We start from the raw sequence: 22,045 nt of genomic DNA, 5'->3' as shown, positions 1-22,045 counted from the left end.
AGTCAACTGTCTTAACTTTTTATATTACTGTATCACACCTGCATATGGCTTAAATCTGGATAACATTGGAGGACAGACTCGAATGGTTTTGGATGCGGAAAACTACATCAGAAACAACAGTGTTTTTGCCACAGTGTCAACAGGCAGGGGTGAAATGTGTCAGACTATGATCTTTGTTTTGATTTTTGGATTTCAGTCTATGTGATCAGGTTGTCCATGGTATTGCCTCTGATGAAGGAAATTAATCACAACTGGTCTGATCTATCAGAATGACGTATTTCAAAAAGTCTGGTTATGTGAAGTTAAAACTCTGTCCCCAGTGGTCAAAGTTTTCATGGCAGTCTTCAAACCCACTATCACTACTGTGAGCTACATAACCATCATCTTCTGATGGGCTGGTTACTGTCGAACACTTCGTATTACCTCATCTGGGAAACCAGAGATTGCAAACTGCAGGCTAAGTTAAAGTGATTACAGCAGTCTGCTCCAAATTAACAAAGCTCTTTTTGATATGGTCCAAACCGCTGAAATATGACAACAATAATCTGGATTTATTGGTTAATTAAGGAGTATGGGTGAGAGTTGGGCTGCACAGAAACAGTAGCTCTTATGGAGAGCTGTAATTACAGCCTCAGTCTGCAGCTGCAGGCTGTGGCCCCCCTGCTGAGTCACCACTGCTACTCTAAAGGCTCTTTATCAAAATTTGGATTTGTTTGATCTTGGGCTGCATTATGCATTTACCCAGCTCGAGCACTCTCTGTGGTTTCCCTTCTAACTTGTTTTTTTTTTTTTTTTCCCAACCCTGCCTTTCCTTCAGGCTCCATCGGTTCAGAGCTGACCACCAGCAACGTCAGTGTGTTCATCACCTCAGACGCTGGGAACACATGGAGACAGGTGAGGACACCTTTTTATTGGGATCATGGCAGAGTGTTAAAATCACACTGTTTTACCTTTTTAATGGAATATTAAGATTCAGCTACACTGTCACTAAAGCTGTGGTACATCCCTTTAATACAGTTCATTATTTGATTAAGCAGAGAGGGAGGAGTTTTCCATTCAGAGCAACTTTCAGAGTCTACTCTGCATCAAAGACTGCAGACACTGACTCACAAACATAAAAACATCATCCACTGAACATTTTTAAGGAGACATCTGAGATTTAATCTGTGATTTCTTTTTTCTCAAACATTGAAATCTAAGAGCTGTATGCATGCATGTGTGCTGTCATGTCAGTGCTGAATAATAATGCTGTTTGTCGTTGTAGAGTTTTCAATCAAATCAATTGTGTGAGAGATCAAACCCAAAAGTTCAAAGTTTATAAACTCAGACATGTACAAGAAATCTTCAACTTTGTAGATTGATAACAAGCTGCCTTTTGCCTATTTCACTGCATCATGGACCCACTTTGCAGCCTTTTTAAACTGTACTTCCTTCTCAAACTCAGCAATTAGGAGATACTCCTGATTTCTGCCCAGAATCATCTCGTTATCTAAAACATCTGGACCTTGAAAAGACATTGCTGAATATCGGGGCTGTTCTGAAGAAAGCAGCACACTGATCTGGAGAAGGTGATTGTGTTGATCCAATTAGATATTCACCTCAGCGAGCAGATGTATGGTTACAGATGGTTGCTCCAAGCTTTTCAAATGGGGTATGTGGTACATGAAGACACAATTTATGACTTCATACATTTTTAAGTTTGCTTTACAAACTTTGTAAAATTTTATTTTTTTTTGTTGAAAATTTAAAGTTTTCTTCTCCACTTTTTTCTTCTTTTTTGTCCTTTTTTTACCATCATAAAAATTGCCAAGGTAAGAATATTAAGGTAAAAAGATCAGTTTCACAATCAGTTTTATCGTTGCTCAAGCACAAGCACGAAGCATTCAACACTCAACTACTATGTCCAAGCTTTTCTAAGATAATAGTAACTGCTGCAATTATGATAAGTTGTTTTGGCACAAAAAATTCAAATTTACACCAACAATAATACTATAAAGCTGTACCTCAGCTTAAGTTATATTATTGGTGGTTTTGGTCTTCACTCACAAATTCCTCCTCTCAAATTTCCGCTCACATTTTTGATCAAACTGTTTCTTTTATTCCACTCCATCTGGTGCACATTCTCCACAAAGCCTTTCTGGAATCAGCCTTCTGAGTTAGTAACAGGATCTATACATATGCTAACACTGAATATGTGAGTTTGAAGGACGAGGACATGGCATTCAACAGCAGAAGAACACAGAGGAGAACTGTTCTGTGGCTGAAGGACAGATTCATAAATCTGCCTCAGACTTCTCTGAGAAAAGTTTTTAAGAACACATTCATGACAAGTGACGGAGACCCAATAATGAGTTTCAACTTGTACAATAAGCTCAATAATGCAGTGTTAATTCTATTATTCTGAAATCAGGGAACTTAAATAGAAGGTGCAAAAATTGAAGGTCATTTGATTTTTTTTTCAAACTAAGATGCTGAAAGTGGTGTTAACTTTTTGCAGTCATGTATCTCGCTTAAGTGGACAAATTACCGTTTACTTTTTATGTTCAAATGGTGCATTTTGGAGCCTTTTTTTCCATCCAGGTGAGGACAGCAGATATTGTGACGTCACACACACACAAAGGTCTACAGCTTCACCTTTAACCCCCTTCTTGCAGAGATCACCATCTCTGCAGGAGGAAAGCGAACACGTTATTCAGCCCGCTCTTATCGTGTCGGTTCAGAGGCAGAGCTAACATCAAAATTTAAACAGTCCACACTCACTGAGCAAAGTAGGAAAACTATTCCAATGGAAGTGCCATGTTTAATTTGGTGTAACTTTTTGTTGAGGTGCATGTCCCACCCGCTCTTCTCAGAGTGTATTTTCCATGGCGTCTGATCCTCTCAGGACTCAGCGGTTTGAATCATGTGAGAAAGCTTTAGCAAATCACCAGAGAGTTTCATTTGTCGGCAGTAGGTTTATTTGACACGTTAAGGCTTTAACTGCTGATATCAATGATACAGTTGTTTACCACCCTTAGAAAAAAAAAAAAAAGAAAAAGCATCAGTCTGTTTAGCTTGTGGATGCAGGTCAGGCTCAGTAGATAACTAGATTTTATTCACATACGGGGCTGGGTAGTCCAAACCCTGTACACACTGACTGGAGTACTTATGATATAAATGTTGAATCATTGACGTCAGCCTTTGAACTGCTTTGGAACCAAAAAGTAAAGTCCTTAAACTGAAACAAAAAAACATCTGAAAGTGTATGAGGCCATTAGGCCTTACCACAGCTCATAATGTGTGCATTTGCTCAATCTTCCCAAACAGTGTCTGTTTTTATTAAAGGTTGATCATCATAGAGAATAGCATTGTTTTACTACAACGTCAACATCCATTTAGTCCTTGTTGAAGCCTGGTTTGTAACAATGGGCCAAAATGTAACCAAATAAATAAATTAATAAAATAAAAAAGAAAGAAAAAGAAACTCAAACCTAATAACTGGTCGTTTATTTAAGAATACACTGCCTATTCCAGGCTAAGAGCTGAGCCTGGAAGAGAATAAAGAGAAATGCAATAAAATACTAAATGTAATAACTGAGCTATTACATTTCGGGTTTTCCTACTTCTTCTTTTTTGTGACAACAGTTTTGATTGTTACATATCGGGCTCTAACAATCCAACTGGAAAACAGAAGTTCCCTTTTATTTTTTTTCTTTTGGAATCTCTCTAAGTGTTAGTTTGCCTTTGCTTAGCTGAATTACGTTTAAAATTGATAATAATATTAATATTAATAATAATAATAATAATAATAATAATAATAATAATAATAATAATAATAATAATAATAATAATAATAATAATGATAATAACAATAACAATTTGTAGTTATGCAATGTTATTGTTTGAAATGTGACTATTATAAAACGTGAAGTTAGTTTCTACTGGCAGAGTACTGCAGTATAACTGCTGCATGTGTGTTGAAATGTACATTATCACAAACAGCCTGTGTGCCGATGTTTTCCCCGGCCTGAGTAAAAGCCCCTTTAACTTCACTGAGGACTTTGTAAGTGATCTTTAGATAGTCTCACTTCTAGATATATGCTTAGTTGTAATCCACAATGTAGGTTATTCCTTAATACCACTTCTTAGCTTCTCGATCAGGTCGGATTGATTTGTGGCATGTCAAAGTCTCTATGACAACACCACGCTGCTGAGACAGAGTTTGGTAGGGAGAGGAGAGATCTGTGTTGTTCTCTGCTGAAAATGATTCCTATGATTAACTTCATAGATGGTGGACGCTGGAGCCTAACCGTCAGACAGAAAAAGGACAGAGAAGCAGAAGAAAGCTAAACGGGAGAGTCAAAGAGCCCGAGTTAAAGGCTAAGGGCTCACAACAAGACACATAGAGAGCACAAAGCTTTCAAGATTTTGGGGTTTATGTTAAGTCATTTTGGTCAGACACAGCCCTCTGGCACCATTGCCACTGTTTAAAATAATTGTTGAGAGGAGCAGTTGTGGCAATCATACATCATAGATCACATGTGCTGTCTGCGAAGTGAACCGTGCTGAAGCCCACCTCTTCGAAGCGTTCCAAAGCAGAGAAGTGAATCGTGCTTACAGCACACTTGTGGTCACACTAGCTAAGCGATCTAGACTTGAGGGTTGAAGCGTGCTTAAGCATGGTTGGGTTTCCCAGTGTGACCACAGCCTAAAACACAAGCTAAAGGCTAAAGGCACCGAGGGGCTGTCAGTAGCACTAACTATTGCTGGCTACTCAACTATGGTACAAACTGCCAAAGTTAGCCTGTTGTCATGTTTAAAGAACAGTGCTAACTGTTGGTAATTATCTTACCTCGTTACTTTTTATCCAGGAAAAAAGTTGTGTCTAGCTCCATGTCAAACAGCTAACATTCCTACACCAGAACTGTCCAGAGCCTTCTTACAAATCAACCATGGAAACTGCAGTTTTTTCAGAGTTGTCTCCATTTTTCAACCCCAGAGGCTGCTGTTCTGTGTGGATGTGTTGAGCAGAATAGGATTAATAGTGCTAAAATAAATTTCAACACAGCTGGATAAATACATGTCAGAGTGAATGCTGTGGATGTGCCAGCTTTTGTCAAATTTACACGTGTCAGCTAGCTGCTCTGCAGCTGATATGAGCAAACATTTACGTGTGTGCTCTGCTACGGCAAATATGTTACAGTATTAATATTACTCACTCGCACCTGATAATTAAATTTTTCCAAGGATGAGCCAGATTTAATCACACCCACATGCCATATGGAGCACTATGAGCTGACAGACCTGCCATCCTCTGAAAGTATCTCCTCTCCTCCTCCTGCTCCTCCTCCTCCTCCACCTTCGTTTCTCCATTTTATCATAAAGGCTTTTAATCCTAATACACCAGACAGCACTTTTAAGATCGATAATCAAATGAAACCTGAAGAATGATTTGATTGTGTGTGTACAGTGAACCCTTACCTCACTAGATCACAGCGTTTTGAATTTATGGGGCTGGTTTCTGATTCCACAAAGCAATAAAACATGATTACTCTGAGCTGATGTAGCAAGTCCTAACTGTGATGTATACTTTATGTGGGTCTGTGTGAATGTGTGTGTGGTGTATTATGGCTTAGCCCCCTTTAATGATGCAGAGAGGGTGAGCAGACATGTGTCCGACATATACACGGCTAATAAGCCTCCACAGAGTGAGCCTTCTTTCTTTTGTGCGTCCCTATAGATCTTCAATGAGGAGTACGCCGTGCTGTATCTCGACCAAGGAGGAGCCTTAGTGGCAATAAGACACACTCCGCTTCCCATCCGACACCTGTGGTGAGTCATTATGACAGAGACGCCATTTGTCACAGCGTGACTAATTCTCTCAGAGGAAGCTCTAGTCTTAAGTTAGTCAAACAAAGGCAAATGAGTTTGTCTCCAGACTGCAGGATGATATCACTCTGGCTGGAAAAACCCAGCAGCCATGGAGAAGCCAGCTTTGACAATTGTCATTCAATTTCACCTTTCCGTGTTTGAAGCCATAATGAGTCTGGCTCCACTGATCAGTGCTCAGTGAGCAGAGCGCGGTAGTCCTGTGCTGAATATGAAATAAAGATGTTAGACGACTCTCAGGGTCATTAGCTTGTGCACACAGTCACGGGGGAAGTGAGTGTCGCTGGCGCATGTGACTGCTGTTTGTCTTCCCAGGTTGAGCTTTGACGAAGGGCGCCAGTGGAACAAGTACAGCTTCACCAACAGTCCTCTGTTCGTGGATGGGGTGCTGGGCGAACCTGGCGAGGAGACGCTCATCATGACGTGAGTGATTTGTCAACATGGAAGTCTGTCCATCACACAAAGGAAAACAAAGCAACACATTGTGCACGTCTTCGTTTGTGTGTCGATGTGTGAGTGTGTGCTCTCCTCCATCTTAACCCCAGTCACCACTCCTTTGCTTTCACATCTAAGCCTGCTTGATTCAGCATTCCTGACTGCCCGACTGTTTCCCTTTTCATGAATAAAAAGATTTTTCTCAAGGTCTGCCCAACATCAAAACTGGCTGTCTCCAGATTATGATCACAGGAGATCAATGCTTTCGCAGCAAGCGACAGCGTGACTGTCCATTTTGAAGAACATGAAAGAAAAAAAAATGCTCAAAAATGATCAAAAAATTCCTGAGAAAACAGACAAGAAACTTTGCTTTGGAAAAGTTTTAACGGCATTCAAATTTAGGCAGGACTTTGATTCTCTGTGTCCTCAGAAACCAGATTTGTGAAGCCTTCTTTTGTCTTCTGTTACATTTATCATTCGAGCTGCGTGCATGCATATGGCATGACACGGCCCTTCTCCACATTGCAGCAGAGCCTGTAGGACTCAGGGATGTGTTGGCAAAGGGTTTCCACAGCCATTACATCAATGTTTTATGACATCTGCCACAAATGACAGAGTGACAGTCGGCGCAGAAGTCGGCTCTACAGGAGAGTGATAGGCCACAGCTGGAGAGGCGGAGAGGGGGAGAAAGTGCACCACAAGAGTCACACAAGAAGAAAAGGGAGTGGGAGGAGGAAGGGGGCAGTGAAAAGACAGCACAGGGAGGTCTGCACTCACTTCTCCTCCTGCATGGAGCCTCTCTGCGGCACGAAGCACCATTAGTTTTCATAAGACCATCATGCAGTGTTTTCTTATCAATTTGTACTTGTTTTTCCAGTAAGTGCCTGTCATGGCCTAGTGCTTCCAGAGCTAATTGACGGATTGATTGTGATAAATATGTTGTGATATGAATGGTGAGGGGTCAGTGCAGAAAACATACCCACTCTATTTAGCTGGAGATGGAATATTTATCTAGTTAGTCTCATAACCTTGGTTTCTGCTTTGTTTTGACCACTGAAAAATATGTAGATTCAAAATGATTCAGCTTTTCAGAAGAACTGCATATAAGCTCAAACTTTTTTCCTGGAACAAGACAAGAAAAAAAATGTTAAAAATTCAAGGTTGTTGACTGAACATCTTATCCTTCTTTCATGGGTGTTTCATCTGCTAAAAGCAGCTCATACAACAAAAACAGCAACTGAGTATTTGTGTGGCTAGTTTAATTACCCGCCACTTCACTTCCTCACATATTGTAACAGGAAAGGCTGCACCTTTTAATTTCATTCAGTGGAAGTGAAAGAGGAGATGAGAATGCTTCAAGGTTTTCTGTTTTATAACAGTTTCTTTCACTGTATGTGTAGAAGTACAGCCCTGTCCAAAACCTGACTGCTTTCTGTCTTCACTCGAGGTCAGACAAGACATGGTATGACCAACCCATTGATTCCTTGGAATTAAGTCTTCACAGTCACTTTTTAAGTTAGGCATGAAAAGTTTTCCCTTGAAACATTTTGGTTCACGTTTTTTTTTTTTTTTTTTTTTAGGGTTACAAAGCTTTCCAGTGCAAAGAGTTGTAGTCACTAGTTTCTACCCAGATAGCAAAACACGTTAATTAAATGTTTTATTATGGTCAGGTTGGTTATTTTTGGTTGAGGTTGAAAAACACAAACACAAACTGGGCTCCTTCTCCTTGGCTCAGTGCCAGCTGCAGCACACACCCTCAGCCATCAAATGTGACTATGTGAACACACTCACTAGCTCAGCAATCACCTGTAGCATCATGTTTCTCCATGGGAGAGACTCTCATCTCGAGCCGTGCTCCTGACTTGGCATGTAAGCGCAAGCTAATCACAGGTTTTTGACGCATACCTGGTTAGCACAAAGCTAACTTGCGTCACTCTTTATCTCATGCTGCTCTTCAAGTTCCTGAAAGCGGGTGAAAGTCGAGCCAAGCCTCACCTTTGTTTAATATAAAGCTTCATCTGTTTGGTGTTTATTTCACTTGTAGCACTGGTTGTGTTTTTCATCTTCTGTGCTATGTCCACTATTTTAGCCACTCAGGATAGCTTTATCCACTTGCTAATCAACTCACAAAGTCACTTGTGCACTGGAAGCTCTGTGATTGTCTGAAGTAACCACGTTTGTCTCCACCCAGAGACCTCCCGATTAAACCAAAACATCAACATACAGGCAGAGGATAGGGTTCAAGGCACACACTGACATGCACACATATAGAGGCCCAGAAGTCCGAGCCGGATTATTCCTGTAAAAGTTGACTTCTTTTTTTTTGAAAGCTCCTGCAGACTCTACCTTTAATGACATTTAGTATGAAATCCAGTTGTAGTTTGAGATGTCTTGCAGGGGTCATGGGCTGTCTGTGCTCCACATGGCACGGACCAGCTGTCTGGAACTGAATTTAGGAGTCTGTTGCTTGTATGAGCAATGTATAAAAAACATTAGACATGTGCGTTAACTTTATTAATAACAACATTATATTTTTAGATGTATAATACAATGCATATATGTAGTTTGATCATTGCTGATACAGTTCTACATTCTTTAGATGCTAATTATATCATAGTTGAATCAAGGTTGACTCTGTAAGAACTGATTGGAAACTCATGATGATCAAAGCGAGCACTTTCAATGCTTTTTTTCAACATCCGACGTCAATGTTGATTCCAATCTTCAGCCTGACAATATCACAATGTCAGTTCTATCAATTTTGCTATCTGGGGAATGCCAAAAGAATGTGTGTTCCACCAAAAGTGAAGAAGTATATTTGTAAAGATTAAAAAAAAGAAGAAGAAGAAGATTTGCAAAGCATTGTAAAGCTTAAGAAAGCTTCAGAGGAGATGAACTGTTAGCAGACAGACAGTGAGATAGCAGAAACATGCTCCAAACAATGAACGACAGAGAGTCAGTTAAACCAGGATGACTATACCGCCTCTTTCACCTGGACATGTCCTCCTTTTTGGTCCTGAAATATGTCTAGGGGAGGATTTTATGAAATTTCCTACTATGTCTGGGTTCTGCTTAGCTTGTTTTACAGACCATTGATACACATGACAAAGCACTGCACTGGGCTACTGGCATTTTTTCTGAACAAATGTACCTTTCAAGATGTTGAGCATGCATGCCATGTGTCCCATAATGCAAGAGACAGAAGAGATAGAATAATTTTTTTCTGTCTAAGATTTTGAGGTGCCATTTATATTATTGCACAAATAAATTCACTACCTTGTTGCTTTGCATCCTGGGAAAAAAATGTCTTGAACAAAGAAAAGTAGTGTTTAAAAGAAGATCTGCTCTTCAGAACAAATGCGCACCTCGGCAAGAGTCACGTCTTTATAACAGAGGATGATGGTGCTCATGGGAAATGGAGTCTTTATCCCAGAAAAACAGTACCGATTCCAGCCACCAGTGGCACTGCAATCAAAACAAAGCAAATACTCCTCACAGCCCTTTTTAAGAGAGGCTTCACAGCTGACTCCTCCCTCTTAGATCATCTATAGAGAGTAGAAAAGTTTCATTCTCCCCTTAAAGGCTTTTTATTAACTAAAGGGCCTTCTTATTTCCTCAGTGGTGGATGATCCGCTCTCAGCTTTTGAAGGAATGAAATTTCTAGCTAATGTCTATCTTTTTTTTACTAAAACTGCTCTGGGTGAATTTCTGAATTATTCCAAAAGGCTAAAAATTTTAACGTAATCAGGAACTCTCTGATATAACTCTTAAGGTTCGCTGAATTACTGTGCAAATGACAGACGTCACTCATCCAAAGAAAGAGCTGGGCCTGGAGATTGGAACTTCAGTGAATACGAAGCTGAACAATGCATCTTTGAGAGTTTAGTTACGTCAGGAATGATTACCTTCCCAAAGGAGTCAGACAACAGAGAACACAGAGAACACAGTATCTTCTGCAGGTCTGTGCTGGCTCACACAGAGAAGCTGCCTAGCTGCTGATTATATCCTGTTTGTGGCTTCTGAAGCCGGGTGATTTTCAAACAGTTCATTCAAAGTTTGCAGACTGTTCTGCTTTTCCTGTGCAGGTGCAAAACTCTCTTTGCTTCAAACCCCCTGTTACTTAGAAGAAATAATCTAGACTACTGAAAATGTGAGCAAAAAGCATAATAACAAAGAGGTTAGAATCTTAAAATGCATAACTCCTATCATATGCTTTTTATTGAGCTACCTTGGCTCCTGGTAGATTATCATCATCATAATTATATCATATATTATTTTCCATAAGGGTCACACAGACAAACTGAAAAAAATGTATGTATGCAGTATATTCTTCCAGCTTCCGAGCTGCAGTGTCTTCACTCTTGACATGTGTCATTCTCACAGTCACCCTGCGATCATATCCTCCTCTAGCTGAAAGGTTCCCAGTCTCTGCCTTTCCTCTGCACTGCACCAGTGCTGTGCTCAAACTTTAAGCCCCAACATCAACCCAGCATCCACCTGCAGGCTCTGTCTCAGCTTTAAACACTGGTCACATGGCTGAAATGTGTTGTAATGATACTTTAAAGGGATAGTTCAGGTTTTTTTTGAAGTGGGGTTGTATGAGCTCTATGTGACCACTAAGGACATTAGATACAGTAGAAAGTTGTCTCCTCTCCCTCAGTAAGACACAGACTGTAGTCAATGGTGACGAGGAAATAAGCGCTAACAGGGAGAGACCGTACCAAATTCAAAGGCTATTTTCTCTGCCTACAAGAACTAAAATCAAAAAGTAATACCACAGTTTGAAAGTACGCTACATAAAATATTTTTTAAGTGCATTAAGTCTTCGGAAATTTAAACATTTATCTGGATCTAACTAACTGGTCATGTGTCCTTCCGCGCAGTGCTAGTGCGCTCCGTCCCCCCTCCTCCTTTCAGCTGTAGGGAATGTAAACAAGCTACGCTTCGGGCGCTGGTTGTAGCCTCGTGTAGGTTTGATCAAATATCGTAATTCTTTTGTTTGTACTCTAAGGATTGTGAGGCAGCGTAGGACATTCAAAATGAGTGACTATGACAGCGACAATGAAGTTCCATTCACTTTGGAACCAAAAGGATACCCGTATGAACCGGAGTACACAGAAGAGGAGCTGCTACAGATGTCGACTGAAAGGAACACAGAGAAAACATCCGGGTTTGTAGTTAGGTCCGGATAAATGTTGATATTTCCGAAGACTTAATGCACTTAAAAAAAAATATTTCATGTAGCGTACTCTTTAACTGTGCTATTACTTTTTGATTTTAGTTCTTGTAGGCAGAGAAAATAGCCTTTGAATTTGGTACCACCTCTCCCTGTTAGCGCCTATTTCCTCGTCACCAGCGATTACAGATTGTGTCTTACTGAGGGAGAGGAGACAACTTTCTCCTGTATCTAATGTCCTTAGTGGTCACATAGAGCTCATACACCCCCACTTCAAAAAAAAAAAACGTAACTATCCCTTTAATATTGGTGGCTTTTATACTCAGAGAGGAGAAATAACATATCTTATTTCAGAGAATTTTTTGTACTTTAGGCCCTCACAGCCTCTCTTTCTTTCCCTTTGCTTCTTTCTCGAATGCTTTTACTGCCAAGCACCACCAGCATTTTCTGGGGTCATAACACCTTGGTATCTCAGGATCTGCAGCATGTTTTGTGTGTAACAAGGACTGTTTTTGTGTTTCTCTCCAGGATATTTGGTCATGTCAGTCATCGCTCGGAGTGGCAGCTGGTGAAAATAGACTTCAGGTCCATCTTCAACAGGAGGTGTACAGAGGCTGATTATCAGACGTGGCACCTGCACAACCAGGTACACATGCTTTGGCATCATCAATCTCTTGAGTATGACTTTTTGTATTGCATTGCTGATTAAAAGTAACCATTACCTATTTTAGTACATCTACCAGATATGTTTCAAAAGTGACAGGTTTTCTAGTTGATTGACATGAAATCCTTATCAGCAAATGGCTCTAAAGGGAAGCAAAAAATTAGAGGGAAAGTCAATTTAAGCACAATTTTTCCAACACGGCTAGGTTTACTGAACATGGCTAATATTAGCAGCTTCTGTCTTCAGGTCAGGTCATAGGGCTGCGCATCGATAACCAGTTTTAATTTGGAACCGGGTCCGCAGTTAACCAATTCCTTGGAATTGCTAGTAAAACTCCATTTCGGTTCCCCTATCGATTCCTCCTGAGGTGTGCTAACACAGCAAACAAACGCACCCCACAAGCAATTTACGGTGTCGTCGTTCCATGTGCTTTTTGTTGTTGCTGCTAGACCTCTCAGTTGAAGAGATGTCGCCGGCTCGCGCTAAACGGTCCAAGGTGTGGCTATATTTCACCAAAAAAAGACGATGCGGGAATTAGGCTTGTAGTTCTCGAGACCGGTCTTGGTCTCGGGACCAGTTTTTCGTGGTCTCGGTCTTGTCACGGCCTCGACAGTCTTTGGTCTCGGTCTTGTCTTGCTCTCGGGGTCTCCCGTTCTCGATGGGTCTTGGACTGACATGTCGGTCTGTGAGGGATTAGAAGCCAACGATATGTCCAGGCACACTGCTGGCTTTGTAGAGCACAACTTTCTATAACGGCTTTTATTATTTTTACGCGCCCTTTGAGTGTTTTGTGACAAACGTCTGCGCTCATCCTGTTTATGACTGCGGAGAACAGAGGAGACAGAGACGCGTTGCATGCTTGGGGAGTTGTTTGACTCTTACCTGGGGAAAGTAAAGTCCCATTTTGCGTTGTAACTCCCTCTAATCCACGAGTTGAACCCTCTGTTCAGCATAAATCTATCTTTTGATGAGCGAAGCAACATAACGTACCTGCAGAGAGATTTGCGCTGACATGCAGGGGTGTGTCCAGATGTTTTAGAATGGGATGCCCCGACCAGGGCACTCGCTATGTATGTATTAGAAATACAGGATTGAAAGGATACAGCTTTAACTAATTAACATAATTAACATAAATAAATAAATAAATAAATAAATAAATAAATAAATAAATAAATAAATAAATAAATAAATATAATAATAACTATCATTGAAACAAAAGAAAAAAATATAAATAAAGGGACCTTTTTTACTATATCTGTAATCACATAGTTCTTATTTTTCCGTAGTGAGAATTGATAAGAGAATTGATAAGGAATTGGATCGATAAGCAGGGATTGATAAGGCATTGGAATCGCTAAAACCTTATAAATACACAGCCCTATCAGGTCAACATCATTATTCCTGTCTTGTGTTTGTTGCGCAGTCTTCTGGTACAAGCAGCAACCCTTGTTCTTAAAATATGGAGTCTATGTCAAAGTGCTAAAACTGCAGTACATTTAGAGTCCACTTGAGTTGTCTATAAAAAATCATTTACACAACCATTCAAAGAAGGCTCCATTGACCCCAAAATAAACATGTTGGCAGCCTAGTTAAAAAAAACAAAAACAAATGGTTGGTGAATTTTTCATACCTCATTATGTTTAAACATATTACAGTTTCTAGTTTTACCCATTTTAAATTCTTTCAACTTAAGGACTGAGCTCAAGTCTCTTGGAGATGTAGGAACACACAGGTAGCCGAAGACCCTCTGGCATACCTGCTCCTGATTGCCCATCAGGAGCAGGTATGCCCAAAAACCTGCTGCAGGGAGGCCCAGAGCTGCACCTGCAGGAGTAGAGGGACAGAACCAACACAAAACTACAGGATGTGGCAGCATCACTGTGTGCCTGTACAGGGTATTAAGAACAGACACGGTGGAAATGGAATTGCAGAGTCCTACTTATTGGTTTACTGTTTTGTATTAATGTACTAGGGTCACAGCAGCTTAAAGATGAAACAGAGATTGGATCAAAACAAGCTGTCTTTGTTCAAGACAACTTTTTACTTGATACTACAGGCTGAGGTAAAGTATTTATCAGTATAGTTACTTAGCGATACGGTTTGAAACATGAGCAAACATTGAAGTAGCCGGCTATATGTTGCACTATCGGCAGCTTGGTGCTCTGATGTATCTGTAGACTAACGTGACAACAAGTTAACACTGTCAGTTTGTATGTAGTTTAGTAGCTGGCTATATTTAGCTCTGCCTGGTGCTCTGACACATGTCGGTAATGTGTAACGTTAGTGAATCCTGGTTATGTCCTGCCAGTCATCTACCAATCAGAGCTAACGCAACCTCACTCTTCATTTTATTGATAGACTCTCAAGTTTGAACAGACCACTGCAGAAAAACTGCTGACTGTGGGTCGTAGTGAACATTATCACAAACAGTTTAGCCTTTAGCCTTTAGCTCGTGCTCAATCTCTCTCCTGTTTATCTTTCCTCTGCTCTTCTGTCCTTTTCTGTCTGATAGTTTGGCTCCAGTGTCCACCATCACTACAAAATTAATCACAGAAATCGTTTTTAGTCGAGAAAAACACAGATCTCTCTGTGTTTTATCTTTTCGCGCAACAAAACTTTGTCAGCCAGCGTGGTGTTGTCGTAGAGACCTTGACGTGCCGTAAATCAATCCGGTCCTGGTCAACTTGGTGCTGGTAATCTAATTTTAAAGTGCGGATTACAGTCAGGCATATATCTAGATGGGAGACTTTTTCAAGATCACTTTCAAACTCCTCACAGCCTCCTTTAAAACAGTCAAAGTGCAAAAATGCAAAAATACTTTGACACTAACAGAAATGCAAACCACGCATTTGAACAAACTTCTCACATGTTTTTTACATGTTTGAGCCTATTTTTGATACCAACCCTTTTTTGTCACTGTCCCACTAAACTCCACATGCACATCAATCAAAAACAGTCTAAATGTCATATGAAACTTGTGGAGCTGCTTTTTTCATCATACATTTGTCCAAAATGAGCTGAAATGTTTAAAAGAGAGGGAGGGAGAGATTGGTCTATGTGTTGGTATAGTATAGTTAATTTGAATCCAGATCAGAATCATCCAGATTTGTTACAAAAGACTGAGACAACCGTCAGTAAGTATCAGCTAACATGAAGCCACCTTAAGCCAAGAGACCGACCACCTCCTGCAGAAAAGCGTTCATTGGGAACCTTTTAAAAACGACTTTATCGCAGCCTCTGGGGTTGTTTTCTATCTCTACACAATAAAAAGGTATGGCTTATGTTATGGACACTACTTTAGATTTGTCTTTGTTTGGACAGCCTGAGGCCACTTGAAGGGAGCATATAGAAATCTGGCAGCGAAAGAAGATTGTACAGAGTAAATATAATGCTCAAGGTAACACAAAGGGGGTGAAATCAGGCTCAGCCTATTTATCTCCTGTCAGCAGTCTTAGCTTATTGACACACCTTCATTCTGCTGCATAAACAAAATACCCAAAGAGGATTAAAGTTTTCAGTGTAGGAGTCGTTTCCAAAGGAAGTTGTCAGTTCCTTCATGGAAGTCAAAACGTCTAAAGTCTTTTTTTTTTTTTTTTTTTTTTTTTTGAGCTTGTTATCTTCTCAGTGCCTCCAAAGTACAGAGCAGAGCTGGAGCAGGGCTCCTTGATCACACACTCGTCATCACTGACAGGGTAATGTGTGATCACTGGCTGACCAGCTCTGCTCTTAGAGGAGTGAGTGGACTGGAGCTGGACGTCTCTCAGTACCCAGAGATCTCATACAGATTCTCTGCAGACTGCTGCTGATGCTCTAAGAGCCCCATGGACCAGCTCTGCCCCCCCTCCATGCATACATTAAACCTCCACAAATACCCCTCAACCTGTCCGGACCTGACTCGGAGCCAGCGTGCCTTTATTCATGTCCCAGTTCTGTTATTGGTTGAGACAAGCATATGCTCTGAGCAGGCTGATGATCAAAACACGGAGCACGGAAGATGACAAGAGTCCAAGCCAATTACAGGAATAACCTGCCTAAATGTAGACGTCTCATAGGTCCCAGTCAGAGAGAGAAAAAAAAAAAAGCTTTGCATTACCTCAAACAAAGGGTACTGTTTCTGTTTCAGTGGAGAAGTTGAGGACAATGTGTAACGGCTCAGTTTTTAAGCATCTCACTAGTGACACCTAATGCGCAAAGACAGAAAGTTCTGCTGCTGATGGAAACAACAGAAGTTTAGGCAGGATGTGGAGTCAGACTTCTGTTTTTCTCTCATCTTTGTTGCATTCCACCTGATTGTAGATTCACTTCCCACGCATAGATACATGTCTAAAAATGGATTGGTTGCAGGCAGCTTCTGTGACTGAAGTGCCTTCTCATTCCTTCCTCTCCATGTCTCAAAAAAAAAAAAGAGAGAAACTCTTTAAAGAATAACTCAAGCAGCACATTCTCAGGTTTGACACTTGTGATGGAGGAACAGTTGTTTAGTTTAGCACACCACACAGCACAAATCCCGTAAATATTTGCTGAACAGGAATGCACGACGAGCCGAAGGAAGGCAGCGCTGCTCTTCACACACCCACAGATGCACACATGCTTGGTTGCATCGTGTAAATTATTTATGGTGGCAAGTTCCAGTGGCTCTTTTTTTTTTTTTTTTAAACTCACTTTGTGTGACTTTTCTCTCTGTTGGAATCAACCTCACAGGGAGAGCCGTGCCTCATGGGAGTGAAAAGGATCTACCGGAAGCTGAAGCCCACATCCAGGTGCGTTATGGGAAAGACGTACTCTGTCTCGATGACATCGGGCCCTTGTGACTGTACCGAGGCTGATTTTGAATGGTGAGTATCATTTCTTTAGTCATGATGCTCTCAACCAGTCTGTGGTTTAAAGAAAAGTTAAACATCTCTGTCAGCTCAAGTCAGTTCCCCAGTCAGATCTGGTCTCAAGACATCTTTTACAGGACAAGAGACCCACCATATAACCGTGAGTCTGCCTGGTAATCATTTTCAAGGCTGTTAGGGGCTCACTCAGGCTCCAATCTGTCACTCCAGGTGTCCTTTATCTCATGGACTTACAGGGACACATTCATGTTATTTCACATAAAAACATCACTTATCGCCAAAAGTTTCAGGGTTTCCTGGTCAAATCTTGGAATCTTATTTCCTGGGTCCATTAAGGCTTATACAGTTAATTTGACACAAAAGGGCCTAACTTTGACCCTTTAGTGCAAAGTGGTGACTGCAGTGGTCATTTTTTATATACAAAAGATATACAAAAATAAAACGTGTGAAAATATTTTTCTTATTTTTCTTTTTTTTTTCAGTAACCCTTTAAGCCCTGTCCGCTTTTATGGGTTTCTGCTTAAAAAAATAATAAAATAAAATAAGGTATTTCTCTGCAACTAAAACATCTTCTTGAATCGCTCTGGAGTGATGATAAAGGGAACACTTATGAAATTTGATCAGAGATGGTATTCATCATGCCCCTGATTGAGAGTAATGATTGAAGTATTTTTTTTAGCCTTTTGTTGCAGTGCGACCTGGGGGACTTTAGTGTTTAAAGAGTTAAATTTAGAATTGTTCACGTTGTGCACAAGTCTGAAAAAAAACAATCAAAAAATTGGAAAAAAAAAAGAATACTTTTTTTCATGCTCTAAGAGAAACAAAACTCTTAAGGAACAAAATAAATTAGATAAAACAACAACAAAACAAACAAACCTTGACACTGTCTTATTTCATGGTTTAAAGCCATCAGGATAAGCATCTTATGGTCTCATTCATCAAACTTTTTCTTTTCAAGGAGATGTCTGTTCGCAAAACCCTTGAATAAAGTTTTTCAAGTGTCTGATAATCTTATTTTTCAAGTTTCTTTTCTCTGAACTAAGACCAGAAAAAAAACCTTCAACAGCACTCTTCCACACACAAGTGTGGTTTTAAAGTACTCTGCTTCACTTCAATCTATTTTTTTTCCTGTTAACTGCAGACTGTAATGGTAGGGTGGAATAGAGTAGAGTGGAGTAGATTAGAGTTGAGTAGTAAATTTTTTTTTTTTACCTTGGTATATGTATCTTTATCAGCCAGCTAAAGGCCTACGAGCACAGCACTGAGTGTTCTAACGATAGAGTTACATCAGATAACTGATAAATGGTCAAATTGAATATTGATCCATCTTGAAAAGAAAACATTTTTTTTATTCTGAAATTAAATCAGATCTTCCATCTTGGGTTTTCCCCACATTGAACTCTTTTATTCTACAGCCTCCTACAAATAAGTGACACTATTGAAGTTATCAGTTTTTATTTAAACTGGAACTGCTACTGAGTTTAATGAATAAGCCTATATATTATCTACTTCCAGCAGCTTTAGAATTGAATAGAATAGAATAGAATAGAATAGAATAGAATAGAATAGAATAGAATAGAATAGAATAGAATATAAAAGAATAGAAAAAGCTTTATGTATCCCTGGGGGGAAATTCAGGAGGAGTCAAAACAAAAGTAAGAAAGTGTATAGAAAGTGCAAAAAGGTCCATAAGAAAAAAGATGATGACAGCTTGTCCATCACTGTCCAGTTCAGCCAGTCTCTACCTCCACAGGGTCCAGGACTGAGCTTCTTCAGCAGTCTGTTCAGTCTCTGTCTCCTGGATCCTGTTTGCTCACAGCAGGTGAAGCTCTTCCAATGTGGAGTATGTGTTCGGTATTTGCATCGTTAGCCATGTCTGTGAATAGCATGATGCTACTCTGCCCTCTGGTATGCCCTCTGTTGCTGGGTTAGCACAGCTCGCTTGTACATCTTATTGGAGATAGATCTTATGTTCCCAATAACGATGGATGGATGGATGGATGGATGGATGGATGGATGGATGGACAGGTCCATGTCGTCACTTCTTAGCTCACATCTGAGAACCAGCACATCGACCTCACCTCCTTCTCCTCACCTTGTGGGAAGACATCAGGCCTTGCACCAGTTAGCATTGACATGCTACAGGCATCTTACGGCTAAGGTTACATGTAAACATGCGGCTGAGGTTACACATAGGATTCTTCAGACAAACACAGGAGCAAAAGTAGTAAATATAGTTTAAAAAAAAAAAAAAAAGCTAAATAGTTTATTATATATTGTATTGAATAGTACTCACATTTAAGGAAACTAAACTTAAAAAAAAAAAATGACTCAAAGTATGTACAAAACCGGTTTGAATTTTTGTTAGCACTAGCAGTATTATTTTACATCCGTGTTCATTTCTGCGTAATTATTGCAGCCTGCCTTTCAATGGGCACCGGAGGAGCTTTTCTTTCTGCTTGGAAGAGAACACTAGCCTCAAACTTCTGGGGACAATTCTGCTTCTCAAAGAGCAGGCTCAAGGATCTGAATCCTCTTCAAAAAAACTCCTAAGAACAAATTTAAGATAATCTTCTCAAATTAGGGTGAATGAGGTCCAAAGACTCCACAATGCAAAACTGAGTTTCCAAAGTGATGCATAAAGTTTGAGTTATGTGGGTGTTGACAGGCAGGGCGGGTTTAATGAAAACAACTATTGATGAGTCACAGTAAAAGTTGGCCCAGGGGGGTCTGATTCTGACAGAGTCAAAAAGTTAAGATGACGCAATCTCACCCGCTTTCATTCTGCCTGTTCTTTTTTTAATATGTCGCTTGAAAAGCTCCCTTAAACTTTAACATAAGAATGCAATATTAAACCTCAGAGTTCCTGTTTTAAATGAGCTGCTGCAGCCTAAATCCGTGATGAATTTTACATTATAAGACAGAGCCAGTGTGTCTCCCTCCACATGGAACAACTGTTCTGTATATTGTTAGTTTCCCAGTCTGGATTTAAAAAGAAAGTCAAAGATCCCTACATCTAAATTTTTCAGCATGCACTTTAAATTATATTAAAATTGGGGGCATGGATTTGCTCAGTTGGTAGAGAAGACGCCCCATGAGCAGACCTAGCCCATAGGTCGGCTAAAAGTCTCAAAAATAACCGTTTAAATTTAAAGTATTTAAACTGTCTTTGAATTTTCTTTATGTTATAACTCTTTATGATGCCACACCTGTGAGCAACTAATTTCACGGTCGACCATCACATGACAAATGTGGCGGTTATTTTAAACCACAACACGTCTGGTCTCTCCTATTTTTGCTCTGTCATTGTCATCATTGCCCTTTTCCACATTGTGCCGCACCAAAACTTTCAGCCCCGCCACCTGCAGGCTCTGACTGTAGGGGCTTTAAGATATTATCTCATCACTCCTCCAGGTCCTGCGTGTAAAATAAATCTGTGAGGAGGAATGAGGTCGAGGCTCGGATGCCAGAAACAAACAGTTTGTGCTGCTGCAATAAAGCTTCCCAACAAAACAACACGAGCCGTCTGATTGAAATGAAACAAGGTGCAAGATAAATTTCACCACACACGCTCAGAAACATTATTCAGCAGCTGCATTAACATTGCTGCAGACACTTAAATTTATAAGTCAGAAAAAAAGAAATGGCTGCTTACAATGCATGAACAGCTGGACACAGCTCTGACCTGAAGGGAAATGTATTTTAGGCAGTGGATAAGAAGTCATCCATCCTCAGGTGGGATGAGGCTAACTTTTGCATTGCATTTTTAAAGTGTAGACTTTAATACATAGAGATGTAATCACTGTGATGTAAATCAGTTCGATTTGATTTCAGTTTATTCAGTCCCCTTGAGGCGTAGCATCTTGTTTTCAAAGGGGGTCCCAATGTCACTTCTCTGTTTCAAAGCCTTTATCTGCAAGCCCCATGTTGTGATGCTGATGTATAGATGTATTATTTGTTTATCAACGATGGCAGATGTGCGCACATTTTGACTGCAGAAGCAGTGTGGAGTATAATTGCTTGTCAAGCAACGAGAAGGAGTTAAACACCAAAAAACACAATTATTAAACTAATATCATCCTTTTGATGGATGGTAAACAGCTCCCTGGTTTGTGGAGAACTGGGGTGGATGGAAGAGATCAGCAGGTGGACAGATATTAGGTGGACAGTAGAGAAGTCCAGCGTGTACACCCATAGAGGAGTTTAAACACACCACTATCACTTGATGCTCACAACTCCGTGGACACTGACCAGACTGTGAAATTCAAGGACGTAAACATGTGTCAATATTAATTGTTGTTTATTTCAGGGTTACTAATCAGACTGGTTAATAGCTTGAATATGCCATAATATGACTTCAGAGGATATAAAATCTGTGGTCAAACTTGGTTAACTGAAGTTGGATTAAGAGGGTACATTTACAGCTGCAGACGTCGCTGGTGTTTCAGTGTATAGTGTGACCCTGTTAACTGGTGACTCTCGGCTGTTAACCACAAGCAGCAACCTCCGGTCTAAGAATATTAGACAATGAAGAAGTGCTAAAATCTGCTGTTTCTCGAGTGTTTGTTTGAGACTGTCTATGGAAGTACCGGAAGTCACATACACACCAAGCCAAAAAAAGGCGTTTTCAAAGCAGAAATTAAAATATTTACAGCCTGGTTCAAAAAACGTCTCTGTCTGAGTCTCTAATTTTACTATCGGCACCCACTATACGGGGGGGTGAATTTTTTTCTAACACGGTCGTTCAGAGGATATTAAGATTGCGAGCTCCCCCAATGATAGACACAGCTGAGGGTCACGTGACCGACAGGCGCCTCATGGCTGAACGTGAAGCTGTTGCCACTACCAATATGGCCGCTATAGCCGAAGTGCTTCATTTTCCGTTTCAGAAACAAACAGGTGACGTCGGCATGTTTTATACAGTCTATTGTTAATCATTGATACTGTTGGTTGAGAGGCATCAGTTAGCATGGACGCTACAAACTCCAAAACACTGATTGCTCTGTAACCGTCCAAACTTGATAGACGTTGCCTCTGTTGTACAGTATCGTTTCTAAAAACTGA

The 22,045-nt window shown here is 40.3% G+C and overlaps 1 protein-coding gene across 6 annotated transcripts in view; it reads left to right on the top strand.

Moving 5' to 3' along the window:
* The window catches only part of sorcs1 (sortilin-related VPS10 domain containing receptor 1), a 344,624-nt gene that overhangs the window by 284,840 nt on the left and 37,739 nt on the right, over positions 1–22,045 (top strand). For all 6 annotated transcript variants that reach the window (XR_012599518.1, XM_074686239.1, XM_074686234.1 and 3 more), the window contains exons 12-16: positions 818–894; positions 5,720–5,811; positions 6,184–6,291; positions 12,008–12,125; positions 16,845–16,978. Coding sequence is in view for 5 of the 6 variants with exons in the window: in XM_074686239.1 (XP_074542340.1) it covers positions 818–894; positions 5,720–5,811; positions 6,184–6,291; positions 12,008–12,125; positions 16,845–16,978 (529 nt within the window). In the remaining variant the exon portion in view is untranslated. The remainder of the gene's footprint in view (positions 1–817; positions 895–5,719; positions 5,812–6,183; positions 6,292–12,007; positions 12,126–16,844; positions 16,979–22,045) is intronic.

Source organism: Halichoeres trimaculatus, unplaced genomic scaffold, assembly GCF_033239565.1.
Source record: "Halichoeres trimaculatus isolate MK-OKI-2021-1 unplaced genomic scaffold, fHalTri1.1 fHalTri1_scaffold_2, whole genome shotgun sequence".
Classification (NCBI taxonomy): domain Eukaryota; kingdom Metazoa; phylum Chordata; class Actinopteri; order Labriformes; family Labridae; genus Halichoeres; species Halichoeres trimaculatus.
The sequence above is the reverse complement of the archived record's forward strand: the minus strand, read 5'-3'. Positions and strand labels throughout refer to the sequence as shown.